The 19,879-nt window shown below is 33.3% G+C and overlaps 1 protein-coding gene and 1 pseudogene across 1 annotated transcript; one reads left to right on the top strand and one right to left on the bottom strand.

The window, feature by feature from the left end:
• The first annotated feature begins 8,212 nt into the window (after positions 1 to 8,212).
• LOC110105838 (transcription factor MYB93) lies at positions 8,213 to 11,129 on the top strand. Its single transcript, XM_020835493.2, has 3 exons — positions 8,213 to 8,921; positions 9,016 to 9,145; positions 10,297 to 11,129. Exons 1-3 carry the CDS (start codon positions 8,789 to 8,791, stop codon positions 10,895 to 10,897), a joined length of 864 nt encoding a protein of 287 aa, XP_020691152.1. The 5' UTR covers positions 8,213 to 8,788; the 3' UTR covers positions 10,898 to 11,129.
• On the bottom strand, positions 9,477 to 9,905 carry LOC110105839 (annotated as a pseudogene).
• Positions 11,130 to 19,879: the final 8,750 nt, after the last annotated feature.

Raw genomic sequence — 19,879 nt, 5'->3', positions numbered from 1 at the left:
TGAAATTAATATGAGATATGATTATAATTTAAATTATATTAATATAAAAATATATAATTTAATTAATGTAATGAAAAATTTTGTCATTTCTAACAAAAATGTTAAAAAAGATAAAATCTAAGTATATTAATTATTAAATGTGTGTTTTAGTTTTCTTGCAAAATTAAAGGCTACTTATTACTTTTTTACTTTTCTATAATTCCATTATTATCATCATTATGTCACTTAATTCATAACTTGCATATTCTTTATTTATTTAATATTTTTTAATCAATATGTTGATGGTGTGGTAATCAGATATCAAATGTATGTCGTATTATTCTATATATGTCGAACACTATATATTTTGATACTATAAATTATATTTTAGCTTAAATTTCTTTTTTATAAGCATTTTTAGGAGGATTTAAATATATTGTTTTTGACCAAGATTTAAAATTGTGTAAATAAGCCTCGAGGCGTTTTTTGTCCGTGAGGCGAGGTGTAAACCTTGAGATGTTGTGAGGCGTAATACTCACAGACGAAGAATTGCGTAAATGCGAATTTAAGTATTATAGCAGGTAAATAACAATAAGAATTTATGATACAATAAAAACATCTAAATGAGAAGTGAACTTAGTAGAAAATAATAAAATATATGCAATATATGCTTCTTATAGCATAATTCAAACACTACAGGAAAATCATATATTATCGTTGGAGCTTCCGGCGTATATATATAAGTCAGAAATTATGGTGTTTTTATCGGCGTTTTATGCGATCGTAATATTACAGCGAATTTACCGGTGTATCTTACGCCGGTAAATTTCTGACGCATTTTTCATCATTATAGACGTTGTAATATGCAAACACATCGTATAAAGCGGCGTATTTAAAGTTGGTAAGTATCGGTGTATTAACCGATGGATATTACGCCGGTTACTTTTAACACAACGAAATGTTACCGTCGAAAAAGACAACAGAAACATCACCAATGGCTTTTCCTCCATAAAAACCGTCGGTTGAAACCCTATTTCTCTCCTGAGCCTGTCTGGCTTATTATTTCATTATGTAGTTTCATTTAGGGTTTTCGCTTGCCTCCGTCGCCCCAGTCGAACCTCGCCGCTGTCGAGACCGACCTTCACTGAATGGATTTCCACGGAGTTTGCCAACGCTCACCGTCACAGTCGTCGGCGAAACGCCGCTGTTTTGAGGATAATCTACCGTAAGTTTTTTATTTTTTCATTGATTTTCTCACTAGACATTTGCATATAATGGTGAGGAGATTGTGCCTTAGTGTATGCTTAGTGTATGTTTATTTCTGATGTTGTTTCTCACTAGACATTTGCATAGAATGATTTTCTCACTAGACACCGGCGGAATGCCTTAGTGTATGCTTTTTTATGATGCCGTTTCCCTTCTCTCAGCTTGCCTCCATCGCCTCAGTCGAACGTTGTCGCTGCCGAGACCGACCCTTCACCCAGCGGACTTCGACCTAGTTTGCCGACATTCGCCGCCTCAGTCGCTGACTTCCGCCGTTGTTTTTAGGATAATCCACTGTAAGATTTTATTTTTTCACTAGACATTTGCAAGATGATGTACCTTGGTGTATGCTTTTTGCTGATCATATTATTCATGTTGATACGACTAAGAGAGAGTTGAAGTACTAGACCTAGTGAGGGGATTGTGACTTTGGGCGAGCAAGTCGTTAATAAGAGTACATGTTTTAGATATCTTGGATCTATTGTTCATAGTGTTGCAAAGATGTGGATACTCAGGTGGATGAGTGGCTTTGCCCTTAGAGATAGGTTTCGAAATAAGCATATACGTGATGAGGTTGGAGTAGCTCCATTGGAAGGTAAGATTATAGAGAGTTGCCTTAGATGGTTTGGGCACATAAAACGGCGATAATTATAGGAAGAACATAATTAAGCGATTGTGGTTAGAAGGAGAGTAGACGGGCGATGGAAGTTGGAAGGATCATAGTCAAGTTGTCAATCTATGATGGATGTAGGATTGTAAGCCCACAGATGTTGAAGGACTGTAATTAAGATGAATTTATAAAAATTTCATATCTCATGAAAGAGACCTCACTTGATTTTGGAGAGATCACAAAGGTCTAAATATAACTCTAGGGCTTTAATTGATATTTGATGTTGACGATCAATGTCAAATATTGCCATCTTCTTATTTGTATTATCTAACATCCATTGCTCGACTTACGTTTGCCAATAATATTTATCTGACATCTCCTTCCTTACATTATCTAACATCCATTGCTCGACTTATGCCTGCCAATAATCTTCATGTAGCCGATCCCACGTAGTAGGACAAAGGCTTGATGTTGTTGTTGTTATTATTGTTGGAAAAATCTTTAGAAAATTGATAAAAGACACATTAAAATTTATCTATTTCTCTTTAAAATATTTTCAAATAATATCTAATAGCTCCATATTGTATGTAGGTTATGTTATGAATATTAGAAATCAAAGAAGTTGAATTTATAACCGATTGACGCAAGGACAAAAGACATTAACAGATGAATTCATTAATGGGATGAAAAATTTCATTCAGACAGCGAAACAACTACCCAGCTTCATATCAGATGGAATGTTTCGATGTCCATATTCTAAACATAAAAATCAAGTGTACCTAAGACTAGATGATGTAATTGTTATTCTATATCACAGATGATTCATGTTATAATATTGGTATTGGACTTCTCATGATGAGTACGAGCCACATTTTAATTCTTGATGCAGTTCATCTATAAGTAGTAATATATATGAGGATGAAAATATCCGACCAAATTTTGAGGAATTAGTTCATGATGCAACTGGAACACAATCTTAACAATATACATAAGAGTTACCAAATAAGAAGGCATAGAATTTTTATGATTTATTGCATTCTGCCCAATAACCAATATAGAATGGGTACACCACTCACTCAGAGTTATTTGTTGCTGTGAAGATGTTAAGCATCAAGGCGGAATATTATGTTGCTCGTGAATGTTTTAATCAATTTGTGGGTCCACTTGAATGCTTGACATGTTTACAGACATTAGAAAGTTTGGAGAGCGGCCACTATGGATTGGAGAGACTGTATGGGCTGAGCTGACTGCTTGGGGCAGCATAGAGTATAGCAGGAGGAGGGATCAAAATCGACAGAATAGAGCTTCTGATGTTGGGGGCATGGGTAGTTCCCTTCATACCGAGGGCTCAGTTCAACATACTGAGCACATGCGACATTTGGTAAGGAATTTTAAAAGCCTTTAAAATCTTTTTAATATGAATATTAATGGAATTATATTACAGAAAGAGATGCTGGGTAGAGAACCAACTCCTGTGGAATTGCATAGTCATACCCATAAGCGACAGGACCAACAATGAGTTGGTGAGCGAGCAAGAAAAGCCCATATATATAAGTATATGTGTTTAATATTTTTTAATTTATGTCTAAATAAATTGCTTACATTTTTATTAACTTTCATAGGAGGAGTATACACGATTTCGAGAGAGCGAAGCTGCAGTAGGTGAGGGTTCTTCTAGCTGCTCTGTAGAGTATTCTGAGTATGCTCTGTAGAGTATTATGAGTATTGCATTTGGTCCCAAGCGGTAGGAGGAATGCAACATGACATAGTTTATGGTTTAGGTTCGTAAGCCCTGACATACGATGGGATGACCTCTAGCAGATCCAGCTTTGCAGTAAGTTCACATGAGTTCTTACATAGTCAACAGATAACTGCCCTTCAAGCGGTGCTAGAACAAGTAATGAAATCACAAGCTGATTGGCAAGTGCAGTTGCAAGTACAGATATAAATGTAGATGCATGTGCAACACAATGCATGTGCAACACAATCAGTTGTTGGATGAAATACAAAAAATGAGGGAGCAGTTGAGTGGAAAGAAGGTAGCTCCAGCAGATGATGAGTCGACAGTTTCAGTGTATTTGTTTAGTTTTTTTAGTTTTTGAATATTTGGTGAAGTTTATGAATATTTGTTGATATTAATGAATAATTTATGATATTTTTGAATATTTGGTGATGTTTATAATTATGAATAGTTATTTTTGAATATTTGGTAAATTTTGAATATTTGGTGAAGTTGTGGAAATTTGTGTTGTGGAATATATAATGTTGATGTTTATTTATAATTGTAATTTACAGCTTTGGAAATCTGATTGCTGTCTGGGAAGTTTTTTTTTGCTATAGATTTCCGGCGGATAAAACGCTGATAAGCTGCCGGAAATGTCGATACAATGAATTTTGTACCGATCTCCAGCGTATTTATACTCCGGTATTTCTGACGGATATGTGTCGGTTATTTTCGTCATTTTGTTTTCAGCGTATTTAGCGATGGTTGTTTCGCCGGAATTACCGGCGTACAAATACGATGGTAAATACCATCTACTTTTTCGTCGGTTGTGTGCTGGAAAGTACGCCGGAAAGGGTTCAGCGTATTTTTTACGTCAGAATGTTTTTACCGACGTGCAAATTACCGTTGTATGGAAATGCGACATAAACGTTAATTTTTCGTTGAATTTTTTAACTTTATCGACGTATTCTATCTATCGGTAATGTCGGGTGTTTTGCTGTAGTGAAAGTACAAAATAATAAATTGAAGTCTATCAGAACTTTCAAAGTATAAATAAGAAAGAATATCTAAAATCCAATCATGTCTTATTACTAAATGGGTTTTCAATGGAGGTATCTTCAACTCCAATTGTATCTATGAATGTCAAATCTTCGTCATCTTCAATTTTACCCACTTTTCTCTTCCCTCCGCAATGATGTATTTGAATATTCCTTGACCCTAACCATATTTCCTAATACACAAATGCAAAATCAAACAAAAAATCTCAAAAAAATTTAAACCCTTGATGTCATAAGATGAAGATTGATGTTGAGTGCTTGGTTCCTTAGTTGATTTTTTTGGCCTTTCTTGCCTTTTGCATCAAGTGAACATGATTTTTTGAGGGTTCTTAAAAACAACAAACTTGATTGTACTCATGTTTCCCCAAGATTAATGCAAACTTGGATACGGACAAGTCAAAGTCAGTGATGTCATGAGCTACTATTGCAACATGCAACACATATGCCTATAAGACTTGATCTGTCTCACTTCATTGTTCTTACCCTCTTTCTGAAAACATGTAGCAATCACAAGGTGAGCTAACATCTCAGTAGGTTATTAGAACTTATAACTGGAGTTAATGTATGGTAATAGAAGCAATATGCCTGTAACCATTAAATCCAAATTAGTGTAAAGATGTAATTATAAGATCAAGGGGCAGTCAATATAAACAATACCATTTTATATGAGCAATATAAATCATTAAAAATAATATAATTCAGATTCAATGATCAATGATCAATAGCCATATAAAGAGATCAGTGTGTTTCGTCATTTTTTTACTCATGTTAAAGTACAATGTAACAGGTCTATCATGAATCTGCACATGCCTACAAATTATGCCTTTTTTATCTTAATTTATATGACATTTCATGTGTATTAGTATACATGTCATATCAAACATGCATTCTATATTTGTTCAATGCATATTGTACAACATCAAGTATTGATGCATGTATATCATATATTTCTATTCTATGTAATACAACATGTATGTCATATGTTTTTTATGTATTATATGTCATTATATCAGTCTTATCAATCTTATCAGTCATATTATGTGTCTGTATGAAACATGTCATGTATAATTTATAAATCATATTATATCATGTCTTTGATGCAATTTTTTAAATCATATGTATGTGTAAGCAAGATAGGACATCTGGCCACCTGTGGTGATTTTTCTATATCAAATCCTGTAGGCTAATCGTACAAGAATCAGTCTCAATCATATCAATATTGTTGCTAGGAATCAGCCTCATATCAAATATCATAAGTTAGGTGGCTTATAAAAATAGTCGTCACTTTCTGTACGTTAGCCTATTGTATTATATTAGTCAATCTCATTATACCACCATTTTCATATTACTTATGATCACACCACAAACCTCATCTCAAGGAAAGCCATCGGCCCACACTCCTGTGTAAGATAATGTCTCCAATCAGCTTAAAGTAATTAATCATTTCCAGACAACTTTTCTTGTTAATATACACATTTTATATCATATAGTGCATAATAAAAAATATCACATACACTCAATGCAACTATCATTATACCCATCAGTATGCGTGTCATATATATAAAACACATATTTTATTTCTAAATGAATAATATACGTATGCATATCATGTACTTCATGTCTAAGTGAATTATATTGACTCATGATCATTTTATATTCAATATTATATTATTTATTTCAAATAAAATGACATATAAGTAACACCAACTGATAAAATTTCAATACCAACTAGTTAAAATATTCAGGGCAACGATATTTACTACATATCAAAATCTACATGATGAAAATTCAAACAAGAAATATTATATTTTATCAATTCCATCAGAAAGAAAATAGGCAAAACACAAAATCAATGAAAATAGAGGTAGAGTTAAGGTTCTTTACCACTATCAGAACACTTTTCACAATTGGAGCAATGGATAGATATTACCTGAGAGTAACTTTCTCTCTCATCCTCTCTTCCCTTCTCTCTTTTTTCAGCCAAGCAACACGAAATTCGCGGGTTTTGGGATGATTTAGGGTCTATATTAATAGGATAGTGGATTTAGATATTAAAAAAAAAATCAAATATAATGTCGCAATGCTCTTGAGTCAGCGCCACAGCGCTCACTTGTTGAATTCCAGAAAATCTGAGAGCTTAACGCTGCAACGCCCACAATCTTAGTGTCAGTGTTCCCTCAAATGAATTTTCAGGAATTTTGGAAATTTAATTTGAGGCTATTACAATAGTTGAAAGTTTATGAGAGAAAGGGAAAATATAGTTCATTAAAGGAGCTAATGTTGGGCATTTATAGCTTTGAGCACCACCTTCTTCTAAAGCCTGGAGCTTGACATTTTGAAGTGTTATGTCAAGGAAGAAAAAAGAGTGAGTTACCTAATGGTTGTCGCGATTAAGGTGGTGCAAGTGGCCTCAATTAGAGAAGCTGGTTTGGTCACGCCACTTCTTAGAGGGATGGGAGTTACTAGAAGGCTACTCCCTTCGCTTCTTGACTTGGCAAATGGAAGGTTATGAAATCAAGTGCTTTGTGACTCAATTAATTTACTAAATGTTTATAAACTTGATCGCCTTTTAATTTGTAGCAAGTTGGTTATGATTTCTGGAGGGTTGTTCTACACAACAAACTTTAAAGGGATTGTCGTGGAGCCCTAAGATTAGCTCAAACTTGCCCACTAATAAGTCAAAGACAATGACATCATGAGTTCCCTTGTTGAAATGGGCAACATACTTATAAATGGAAAAACCCTCTCATTTCTTGATACTAAAGAGTTTTTGAGAAAAATTCAAATGGCAGTGGGATGTTGATATTGTTAGTTTTGTATAGTCTAATTGTGTCGATCAAGCAGGTTGTTTGTTGCCTTGGAACTTAATTCCATTAGTCGAGCTTGCTTGGGATTGTAGTCTTGAGGGATGGACTTGTAGTTCTTGGTGTTGGGGATGGAAGTAAAACCACGCGATGCAATAAAAAAAAAAAAAAAAAAAAATGCAACTGAAAGAAACGAACACCAAGATTTAATGTGAGAAGCTCGTTATCGGGAAAAACCCACGGAGCCGCACACACCAAGAAATCCTCTATAAAATTGGGAGAAATAAGTACATATCTTTCATTTCTCTCACTTTCTTATTGCTTCTATTCTCTCTTACACCTTTCTCTCACTCAAAACAAAAGAGAAAGTTAAGTTAACAACACCCAGGGACGCCACCCTTCAGAAAAACAAGAAAGAAAAATTGTTTAATCTGTCTCGCAGCACTGCAACGCTAGTTTGGAGCATTGCAGTGCTCAAATCCATAGCGCTTCGACACTACACAGCGTTGCGGCGCCGAATCTAGAGCAATGCGGCTCTTTTCTCTCTATCTTCTCTTGGTAAACTCTGTAGCCCTAGGGCACTTGGGTACACAGCGCCATGGTGTTGTACGGAGAACACTTTATCAATCAATGCATAATAAAAAATATCACATACACTCAATGCAACTATCATTATACCCATCAGTATGCGTGTCGTATACATAAAACACATTATATAATGTAAGTGAATTTTAATGACTCCTGGTTATTTTATATTAAATAAGTTATAAATTTTTTTAATTATTATTAATTTGTTAAGAAAAAATTTAATATTTAATAATATTTTCAGTAGAAATCGGAAAACTTTTTTATATATGTCGACCTCACTGATTATCTTATTATATGTCTATATTTCATGCAAGCGTACGTAGTTATCAATTTTTTATTATGCCATCGATCTCATAATTGCGTGCATATAGAAACAAAGAAAAATCTTCGCCTATAAGCTTGTTCTCTGTATCTGCAACTGAATTTATTGTTTCCAATTTGCTATTAAATCCATTAAATAATTCTCAAAGGAGGATTTTTCCATATTTTTTTGCTGAAAAGAATGCTCGAGCCTTCTCGATCTTTTTAACCTTGATTAACTACTCTATAACAATATCCGGGGCAGTTTAGGCATTTCAAGTGAGTGTAAGGGCTGGCCTTCCTTTCTTTCCAAAATAATATGTTAGTCCCAGCTGCCTTGAGATGTGTATAAATATGCAAGGCTAAATTAAGCATAGAACCATATAAACAAGGGAAATGGCCAAGTAGCCATTTTTTCCTCTCCAACTCCATTACTCTCTCTATCCTTCTCTACTCTCTTCTCATGGGAAGATCTCCTTGTTGTGATGAGAATGGCCTCAAGAAAGGCCCTTGGACTCCTGAAGAAGATCAGAAGTTGGTTCATTACATCCAGAAGCATGGCCATGGCAGTTGGAGAGCTCTTCCTAAGCTTGCTGGTATCATCTTCTTCCTCCCTTTCTCTTTACATTACCAATCATTTTGTATGAATATGAGCATTGGTAAAAAAAGCATGTTATTGGTCACTTGCAGGATTGAATAGATGTGGGAAGAGCTGCAGATTAAGATGGACCAACTACTTGAGGCCAGATATCAAGAGGGGCAAATTTTCACCTGAAGAGGAACAAACCATCCTCAACCTCCACTCTATTCTTGGCAACAAGTAACTAATCTTTTCCACGCATAACCTTTTTTTATTATTTGTAGATATATAATAAACGTAATTAGAATATGATGATTTCTTTTTTTATTCATTTTCTAAATTGTAGGAATTGTTTTTTTTTTCTCTAAATTGTAGAAAGAATAAATATATTATAGGAATTTTTTTTATGAGAAACAAATCTAATTAGTCAAAAATACGAATTCACACTGACAGATTAAAGTCCATTTGCCTACAAACAACTAATTGCGGACATTTCCAACAAGCCAGAACTTTTTACTTTCATTTCTACATAAAGCAAAGGAGAAATATAACGAAGAACTAAGCTATAACCAGCCAGATAAACTTTCACAACAAACCCATCATCCACTCAAGCCCTCTCACCACGAATCCTTCGAGCAAGTTGAATGTCCTTGGGCATTATAGTAACCCTCTTCGCATGAATGGCACAAAGATTAGTATCCTCAAAGAGACCGACGAGATATGCCTCAGAAGCTTGTTGCAAAGAAGCAACAGGTCTTGAAGTCTTGAGCAATCTCAAGAACCAGGCGCTAGAAAGGGAGTTTACGAATAAAAGCTCTGTGCTCTTCTGATATTTTCTGATCTTTCTCAGCGCAACTGTTCCCGGATCACGCCGCCAGTTGCCGGAGCTGACTTCGTCGCCGCCTTGGTTGCAAGCTGCTTCCTTGGTGCCTTGCTGCCGGCGGACTTGCGGGCAGTTTGCTTAGTCCTAGCCATCTCAAATATTGATCTTTGGGATGAGGGAAAGATATATTATTCACTTGGTGCTTATCTGGGATATGGCGATGATATATTATAGGAATTGTTGAAGTAGCATCTGTTAGAGATTAGATAATTGAAAATAAGCTTAGGTGGTATAGACATGTACATAAAATCAAAGGTAGAAAATACAGCTCATAGATGTATATATATATTTGTAAACAATAAGTTTAACATTAAGATAACACTCACTGCAAAAGTGTAAAACAATAATTTATAAACTCGACTCCAAAGAGTTGGGATAAAGTAAATAACAACGACAATGATTTCTAACTTCTACCAACCAAATGGGCCCATATTGAAATGGCAACATATAGCTACATAGCAGAAATTTATTCTCATATTAATGAAACATCCTCTTCATTTCTTTCCAGGTGGTCAGCTATAGCAACTCATCTTTCTGGCCGGACTGATAATGAGATCAAGAATTATTGGAACACACACTTGAAGAAGAAACTAATTCAGATGGGATTTGATCCAATGACACACCAACCTCGAACTGACTTCACCGCCGCCCTCCCTCACCTCCTTGCCCTTGCTAACCTTGTCGACCACCGCCCCCCCACTTGGCTTGACAGCCTCAAAGCAGAGGCTGCCAAGCTACAATTCCTTCAATACTTCCTCCAATCTGCTCCCTCCAACACAGGATTTGAATCCATAGACAGCTTCTTGAACCCTCAGCCACTCTCTTCTTATCCCATTGAGCAAAACATAGGGAATCAACCACCATTGCTGGAATTACCAATGAGCTATGACTACCAGTCTCTCTTGAGCAATGAAAACTTAAACTATGATGAAAGCAAGCTCCCATTAATGGAGTCTCCTATATCAACTTTGCCTCCACTGATTGATATGTCAAACCCAGGCGATGCCTGTAGCACTTCCAGCTGTGAGGGTAGAGGGAATAGTACTTCGGCCACTTCCTTCTGGCCGGAGTTCTTGCTCGATGATTCCTTTATGAATGAGTTGCCTTGATATTTTCCATCTATATTTCCTCTTTCAGTGTAATTAGTTTCCTTAAATTTCTTCAACGGTTTGAGAAGCTGTTATACAAGTATCAATCTTAATGTGATATTGGTTAGATTGCTGTGCCAAAGCTTTGCTCCACAGTACCAAATAGATCCAGATGTTCAGATATATATATACACACACAGTTTGTATCAATGATTGATCTTATTCCTGTTTTGAAAGAAATTTGTTTCATATATCCTTATTCAAATTTAATGATGACATATTTTATCGTTATTAAATTTATTTTGAGATAATGCAATATAAGAATTAATTTAGTGGTTATATATTGTATTTATTTCAAAATAAATTAAATATTATTATTAAATTGATTAAATTTGTGTCAGGCCCAAATCTTCTATTTTCCTCTTCATTGTACTTTGGATTTTCATGCCTTATCAATAGTTTTATTGTTATTGTTATGACATTAATTGCGCTGTGGGATTGATTGCCTTATCCCTACTTATGTTTGTCTATTTATTGCAATCAGACTAATACTCTTCTTTATTAGTTAATAATATTGAGTTGATATAACAACTACTAAAGCAATAAATAAAATTATCACTATTTTTTTGTGATGATTGTGCTATAAAGTGATAATAAATAGAGCATTGACATGTTTTTTTAGGACATTTATACAAATAAGGCTTTGTTTGGGATGACTTTCTTATTACTTCTTAAAACAATTTTTTAGTACAAAAATTTTAATTTTTGTATTAAAAAACTGCTTTAAGCAGTGCGAAAGCCGTCATACTGAAGACTCGACCTCTTAGTTGATAGTCAAAGTTTTCAACTAATAGACTAAAATGAGATACGTAGACATGTTCTTCATTAGCAATGTAATGTAATCATCAATCAACTATTTATCTTCTGAATAAATATACAAAGCTATAGTTGATGCAAAATATTTTATGAATAAGAGATTTTAGAACTTCATCACTAAAGTCAATTCTTAATAAGGATATATGATTTTAGTAAGAGCTTTAGATTTCCTAATTTTGCATCAATTGTAAAGTCAAAAGCATGATCAGGAATTTTTAAATGACCTCAAGAACAACAATTTACTAGCTGATTTTTTTTTTGTTAATGATTAGGTGTTAACTCAATAATAATCATGAGAAATAAAAATTAAGAGAAATAGTATAGTTAATATAAAATTGATAAGGAAATATAAATGAAATTAAGAGTTTTTAGGTTTAAATAGTTTGATTTATTGATTCAAAAGATTCCTTCTATAAGCATAGATCTCATAGAGATTTTAAACACAAATAATTTTAAATAAAGAGTTATAACATAATTATTCAATAATTATAAATTAAAATTTAACAAGTTTTTTTATTTTTTTATTTTTTATTTTTTATGTGTGATTTGCTTAAATTTTAGAGAGATAGAATGAGGGCTCCATATAATTATAAAAAGGAGTTGGTGCTATCTATTATTGCTTTAGATGGCAAATGGGTTTATGATTGTTATGCTAAACTCTACTTAATCTACCATTTAATCTAATAATAATCAAGCATTATGTTAATAAGACAATTTACAATATGAAAATATATTCTAAATTACAAAATCAAGAGTGTTATATATGAATACAAATCACTATCAATAAATCATCAAATAATTAACAAAGCAAATGCTTGTCATTTTCAATCTCTAAGAGAATCAATCATAATAATCAAGAACAACTTTTCTTACTAAGCATGCATTGGATTCCAAAGTTATTAACATATACCTCAAATTATTTTTCTTAATGAGCAGTTGAACTTTGCCTTTTCCTTCAAGACATTGACTTGCAAGTCCATCAAAATTAAGACATCACTATGAATCCCATAATAAATAATAGATAGATAAATATTTTTTTTTATGTCAACCCTCAAGGTTTTTATGGTCTTTTTCTCATGAAAGGGGTTTATTTAGTGAAAAGCTTGACTAAAAGTAGGGTTGGTTAGGGTTGTCAAGGAAATGTTGAAAGGTTTGATAGTGAAGTTTGTATAGCATATTAAGTTTCCTATGTCACTACATTGGAGAGTTTATATATAAACTAAAATGAAAGATGAATGGTGGATGATGGTAGGTAGAAAAAAATCAGGATGATTTGATTCTATAATTTATTGTGTTGGATTCAATAGGTGAGTATAGTGCATTAATAAGTAATGATTTAAATGAATATAAGATAATATATTTTAAATTTAGCTCATCTAATAATTTCTTGTTAGTTATATTATTGAGAATATATTTTGTTTTTTATTATAATTATTATTGTATAGTTATTGGCATTACCAACTATAGATAAAATGCATGAAAGTGCAATAAAATGTTTTTTTTTTTTCAAAATGATTACTTAAGTAACATGTTTAGTGTGTGAAAGTATTTATATATTTTTTAAAATTGTATCAAAAATTGAAATAAATTTAACCTTATTTAGATAAGCCTTTATATATATATTGAAAAATTCCATTTCACTAAATTATTTTAGAATAAATTAAATATTTTAAAGTAAATTGCAAATAAAATTTTTATTAGAATATCCTAACAAAATCTTTATCTTTAGGATATTTTTCTTAGTGTAATAAATTAAAAAAATCATTTTTTTGTCAAAATATGTATTTCTTAAAAAAATATAATTAAAGAAGAAAAAATGATCGGGAAACAATTTTCTCATGCATTTATTGTTAATCATATTTGAGTTGTATATTTTGGTAGACATATTTTATAGGCACAAAATATCAATGAGCAATAAACAAAAGTAAATTTCATGCAATTAATTATAATAACTTTTTAATAAAGTCATTATAGAATTATTGTTTCAGTTCAAATCAAAGTCAATTTTATGAATGATTCATGCAACTCATAGCAGTTAATGGTGGGTTTGTTATGGATAAATCAACCCAATTATGAATATTTATTATACTCAAAGAACTCATACTTGTAAAGATACATTGAGGACCATCAATTATGAAAATTTGTCCTCATTAGGAGAAATAGAGATGGCACCTTATGAAATTTAAATAAATAATTTGATATTTACTATTAAGGGGTAGGGATTATTTATAAGATCAGTGATTGTGATTGTTTTAGGAAGATTGAAAATAGTGTACTGAAGAGTCTCCAAAAATTCAATCAAAGACTAGTCATTAATTCTCGAATCATTAAACAAAGAATGGGGGCGAGATATTTAGGCTTCATTTGGGACGGTTTCTTTCATGCTTCTTAAAACTGCTTTCTAGTACAAAAATTAAAATTTTGGTACTAGAAATCTATTTTAAAAAGCATTAAAAAAAGTCATTTGAGATGACTTTCTTATTACTTTTTAAAACAACTTTTTAGTACAAAAAGTAAAAAAAAAATTATACTAAAAAACTGATTTAAGAAACAGTGAGAAAACAGTCCCAAACAAAGCATTGGAACAATTTTTAACCACTATTCTTCTGTTGATTTCAAAAAAAAAAAGTTGCTCTAAAATATTACTATAGAAAGCAATAAATAAACTATCTGCAAACAAATCCTTAATTCCCTCCTAATAACTTAAAACTTAAAAAGAATCATATAAACTAATTGGGCTGGGCTTTAATCCCTCTCCTATGAAGTCCACTTTCTCTGAAAAATTAGGCAACCACTTTCTGATAAAAAGAATCATATAAACTAATTGGGCTGGGCTTCAATCCCTCTCTTAAGAAGTCTACTTTTCTCTGAAAATTTAGGCAACCACTTTCTGATTAATTAATTTTCTAATGTACTTTATGTTCTTCTTTCTTATCAGTAAAAAATTTAGCATCTTTTCATTTCACTATTGTTTAAGAATCACATGTTTCACGTGATTTGACATTATTGGCATTTAATGAAAGCACTAATGATATATTCCTGTAAAGAAGAAAATGATTTAGATTTTAATTGTTGTGTTAATTTAATATATTTTCTTATCTTAAAAATGTAATCATCTATAATTGTGTTAGGTTTATCGTTCATCTTATCAACAGTAGAAATTATTCTGTGCGGACACCGGATGGTCCGGAGACCAATCAGAATGTACCATATCATCCGATACATAACGATATTGAGCACCGATAGCATAAAATGTGACATGACATATTTTGGTTTGTCTTCGAACATTGTCTAGGATCCACATAGAATAATTTTTCGATCAACAGAGACCTTTATAGCTAAATTCTTGCTTTCAACTCAAAATTTTGATATATATATATTTAGTAGTTACAATATAGAATGTTTGGATCGGTATTATCACTTTTTTATTTTTTAGATAAAAAAGAATTTGTGTCGCTACTACTTTCTTATTGATGTATCATTTAATAAATTTATATAATGAAAAGTTATTTTTTGCAATCAAATTAGGGCCTATTTGGGACAACTGTAGCGTTTTATAAAGTTGGTTGAGAAGCTGTTGTTGATAAAACAACTTTGCTATTATGATTCCAGAAAGAAAATTTGCGCCAAACTTTTTGAAAAGCAATAAGAAAGGATAGCAATAGTCAAATATAATTATTATTATTACGGCCTAAAAATGATAGCAACCAAAATGTTGTTCCAAATAGGCCCTTAGTTGAGTTGATGCTCCTACATTAACTTCACAATCAATATTATAAAATATTGCAACAAACCCTTAATATCAATGTGTTCTAACATTACATTCACTTGGACTATATTGAAGAAATTGACGAAAATATTTCACTTTAAATTTAATTATGATTTAAATATATTTTTTAAAATTATTTTAATAAGAGTCTGAAACGAATCTTTTCTCTCTTGGATAAGATGCAAGCATAATACGACAAAATAAATAAATAATAATAAAATTGATAGGCCTAATTTTCTCTCAAAGTAATATACTTTTAGAATTATTAAAATAATAATCATTTTATTTAAGTATAGAATTATCAAAAAAGAACACAAAGGTCAATCATTTGCTGTTGTCAGGCACATGCAGTAAGGAGAGAGAGAGAGAAAGAGTGAGTAAGTGAGAGATGAGGCCCACTTTGGTTCTCAAATGGATTGAAATTTGTGTGGCCCATACTCCTACTTTCTAAGCTATCTAGGAGAAGACATTTATGAGCTTGTTTTAGGATTTATTTAAAAATTAATAGTAAAAATTATCACATGCTAAAAAAATGGTGGTGATAAAGTGAATTTTTTTATCTTAGTATTGAAAATAAATATGGACATATAAACGAGAAGATTTGATATTAGACATTTGAGTTTTTGTTGAGAAAGTTTGGAAAGAAAAAAAAAATTATGAGGTTAGATTCAATTGAATGAAACAATTATGCAAGTAAAAATATTCTAAAAGTATGCTTTTTCCCTTAATTTAGAGATGATGATTATGTTATAAATATAAAACCCTAATTTGAGCTCCTATGATTGAGATGGATAGTTTGGGGCGTCAACCATGTGTTTCCTCCTCCAGCCCTTGGTGGCCGGAATGGCGGTCCATAGGGTTGCTGATCCGGGCTTTTTGAATGGTTCATTTAAATCTTAGTCGTTTGCTGAAGCCATTTCTGGTTCTTCCTCTTCGGAATGTTTCCCTGAGCTCCGTCAATGCTCTTTTCGTGGTTTACCATCGTTGTGGATTTCTGAGAATGAAATTAAAGCTCTTAATGTGCCTTTGCAATTTGCTTTGGTCGATTTTTTCCCCACGCGTCATCCGTCTCCGGACGCTATTCTTAAGTTATTTTTCTCGCTAAAACTTAACTCTGATTTCTCTGTCACGGTGCTTGATCAAACACATGTGCTGGTTAAACTTTCCAACGATCTAGACTATAGCTATGTTTTCTGCCATCGTTCTTATCTGGTGAATAACTATTTCATGAAGCTCACTAAATGGTCTATGCTCCTCAACATTGGATGTGAATCTCCGATCATACCAATTTGGGTTTCATTTCCTAATTTGAGACATCGTCTTTATTCTCTCCGTATCCTTCACGCCTTAGGATCAATGTTCGGTAGACCCTTGAAGGCTGATTCTGCCACTTTGGTAGGATCTCGGGCATCCCTAGCGCGTGTGTTGGTGGAGCTGGACATTACCAAAACTTATCCTTCCCAAATTTGGCTCGGGCTTGAGGTTTCGAGGTATATTCAAAGGTGCAGTTTGAGGGTTTTCCTGATTTTTGTGTGTCTTGTAAGCGTTTGGGCCATCTTAAAGGTCACTGTGATCCGGTTCCTCTATCTAATTCTAATTCCCTTATGGTTGGGAATGTTAAAAGTCATGCTTTGGGTGTATCCTCTTTGACTGTTAATGAGGTGATGGTTGGGGAGGTTCTGAACCCCATCGTTAACCCAGTTTTAGGGACTGTTGGCTGTGAGGTTGTTATTGGGGTTTTGACCGAGAATGATGCTATTTCGGTTAAGGAAAATATTGTCTATGCTGGTGTTAGTGAGTCTAAGGAAGCTCCTGGTATCATTTTAGATAATGCGAGCATGAATTCTACTGTCGACAGTGTTATGTGTCGGCCCTCCACTACTACTTTCCTCCCTCTTGTTGAATAGGAGGAAGTCTTTTTTTTATTCGATTTTGCCTGTGTCTTTGCCTGTTAATTCGTTAGATGATTTAGCTTTGGTTAATGCTGCTGCTCCCGAGGTTTTTAGTCTGGTTTGTCCAGTCTCTTCCCTTGCTGCCCCAGTTTCTACCGTGATCTGCTTGGGTGGTTCTCAAGCCTGTGGTGTTATGGTGGGAGGGGGCCCTCTGTTTGTGAACACTGCTGTGCGAGTTTAATAGTTCCTCTTTGCGAAGTTAATTCTATAGCTTCTCCTTTATTTAATGGTGGTGTGGAGTCTTCGGAGGCTATCTCAATTTCTTCAATTGATGGTGGTGGTGTTAATTCAATTGGGGTTGAGGTGGTTCATTATCCTGGGGATAGTGTTGCTTCACTGGTTGACGTGCCTATTTCTGTTATTTCTAATGCTAACTTACAAGTCCACCTAGATAGAAATAGTGTCCGGTTGCAATGTGATTGGTTACAAGATGATTGGCTATCTGAAGGGGAGGAAACCTTTAACGATGGTTTGTAAACTGGTTCGTTGGATACTATTATTAGAAATCGTAAACATAAGTAAAAAAAGAAATGAATTATTGGGCCTTATTGTTGGGTTTTTTTACAATTTTGGTTGCCTTCAATGGTTTGGATCTGAACAATGAGGAAGTAGTTATTCTGCATGCACCTATGATGGCTTGGGGTAGGCAACCGTGGTGATCTGGCTTTTTTGGATCATCACTGGATGGCCCTCTCTTGCAACTGGGTGTCAGTTTGAGTCAGTGTGGATCCTTTTTTAATTTGGTTTTTTGCTGATTGTATCTCCAATGATGTGGCTTGGTCATGGTCTTGTGGTGTATCCTTTTATCTTTAATATCATTTTTATTTTAAAAAATGGATGATGTAGGTATAAAAAAATAAAAAATAAAAATAAAAATAAAAATAAAAAATTAATTAAAAAATAAATAATAACAAATAAAAAAAGATAATGTAGGTATAGATGCATTAACGAACAATAGTAATTAGCACATGATTGTTAGGGGATGATAGTCATGTGATGATGGTTGTGTGATGGTGATTAAGTGATTAAGCGGTGTTAGTTTAGAGATGAAGATCGAGCGACGTCGGTAAGACCATAGATATTAGATGATAATAGTTGGGAAACGATGGTAAAGCGACAACAATCAAATGATGGGGTTAAGAATTCATTGCAAGTATGAAATTCATGACAAAAAATATCATGCTTGTAAAAGTTCCTTAGTCATATGTCATCTTAAAATTCATCTCATTAATTGATTTAAGTTTTAGATTTAATTGATAATAATAGAATAATTTATAATCAAGAAAATTAATATAGACCATTCAATAATACATTAAGAGACTTTTGGTAAAATAACTAATATGCCACGACCAAAATTTATAAATATATCCCTATTCTTCGTAAGAAGAGAATCTTGAGCTCGAGTTTGGAGCCAAACCTAAACTTGGAGGTTGAGAGGGCTCTACCTAATGATTGAAATCGATGATTGTCACAAAAAAAAAAAAAAAAAAAACTCATTATCGCATGACCACCATCGCCTAATCATGAACTATTGACCACTGTTGCCTGGGTATAATCTATTGACTACTATTATCTAACTACAATCTCTTGGCCACCATTAAGTGATCATTACTATTTAACCATCATTATGCTACTATGGTCTTTAGACATAGTCACTTATCTATCGTTGCTTGCAAGATCTTTTGACCACAATCGTCTAATTATGATCTTCTTATTATTGCTGTCTAATTACATTCTCCTAATCATGATACCTGACTATACTAATCTAAATATTTTTACTCAACTATAGTCTATTGACCACATTTGTCTGATTATGGCCTCATAAATATCATTTTCCAACTGCTATAACTTAATTATGGTTTCCTAACCACTATTGCATTGTTGCATTCTCTCAATCATTATCTTTTGATTACAATCACTTGATAATTGTGGTGCAACTACGATCTTCAGACCATCCTTTATTAATTACTTTTCCTTAATTATCATTACTCGACTACTCCCACATGACTACAATCTCTTGATTACCATCGCTCAACTATATACTTCAAGCATTATCACTTAACTATAATATCTGAATCACTGAAGCCCAATTACTATTACTCGAGTCATAGTTTAAAATTATGCAATTAGAGGCAAGACTCTGCGCATTCCCCCCCCCCTCCCCCATGCGCCTTATTGCTTAAGCAATTCTGGGACTAGGAGAGGTATATGCCTCATAGAACATGAGACGCGCCTTAGAGGCACAATTACATAATAATAGGGGAGGCGTACGCCTCAAGTAAATGGGTCCCACTCACTTAAGTGCTTAATAAAATCCCCATTCATTCCTCCCTAGCATCCCCCTCAGCCGATCAGAACCACACGAAGCAGTAAAGCCCGGCAAGAACCCCCCCCCGTGCATTAAGA

The sequence above is a fragment of the Dendrobium catenatum genome, unplaced genomic scaffold (genome assembly GCF_001605985.2).
Source record: "Dendrobium catenatum unplaced genomic scaffold, ASM160598v2 fragScaff_scaffold_1016, whole genome shotgun sequence".
Taxonomy (NCBI): domain Eukaryota; kingdom Viridiplantae; phylum Streptophyta; class Magnoliopsida; order Asparagales; family Orchidaceae; genus Dendrobium; species Dendrobium catenatum.
This window is presented reverse-complemented; position numbering and strand designations above follow the sequence as displayed.

Bases quoted from the DNA above. Each gene is read 5' to 3' on its own strand.
- LOC110105838 (XM_020835493.2), top strand. From the start codon at position 8,789: ATGGGAAGATCTCCTTGTTGTGATGAGAATGGCCTCAAGAAAGGCCCT. The intron at 8,922-9,015 runs GTATCATCTTCT...GGTCACTTGCAG, and splicing joins AGCTCTTCCTAAGCTTGCTG to GATTGAATAGATGTGGGAAG. The intron at 9,146-10,296 runs GTAACTAATCTT...ATTTCTTTCCAG, and splicing joins CACTCTATTCTTGGCAACAA to GTGGTCAGCTATAGCAACTC.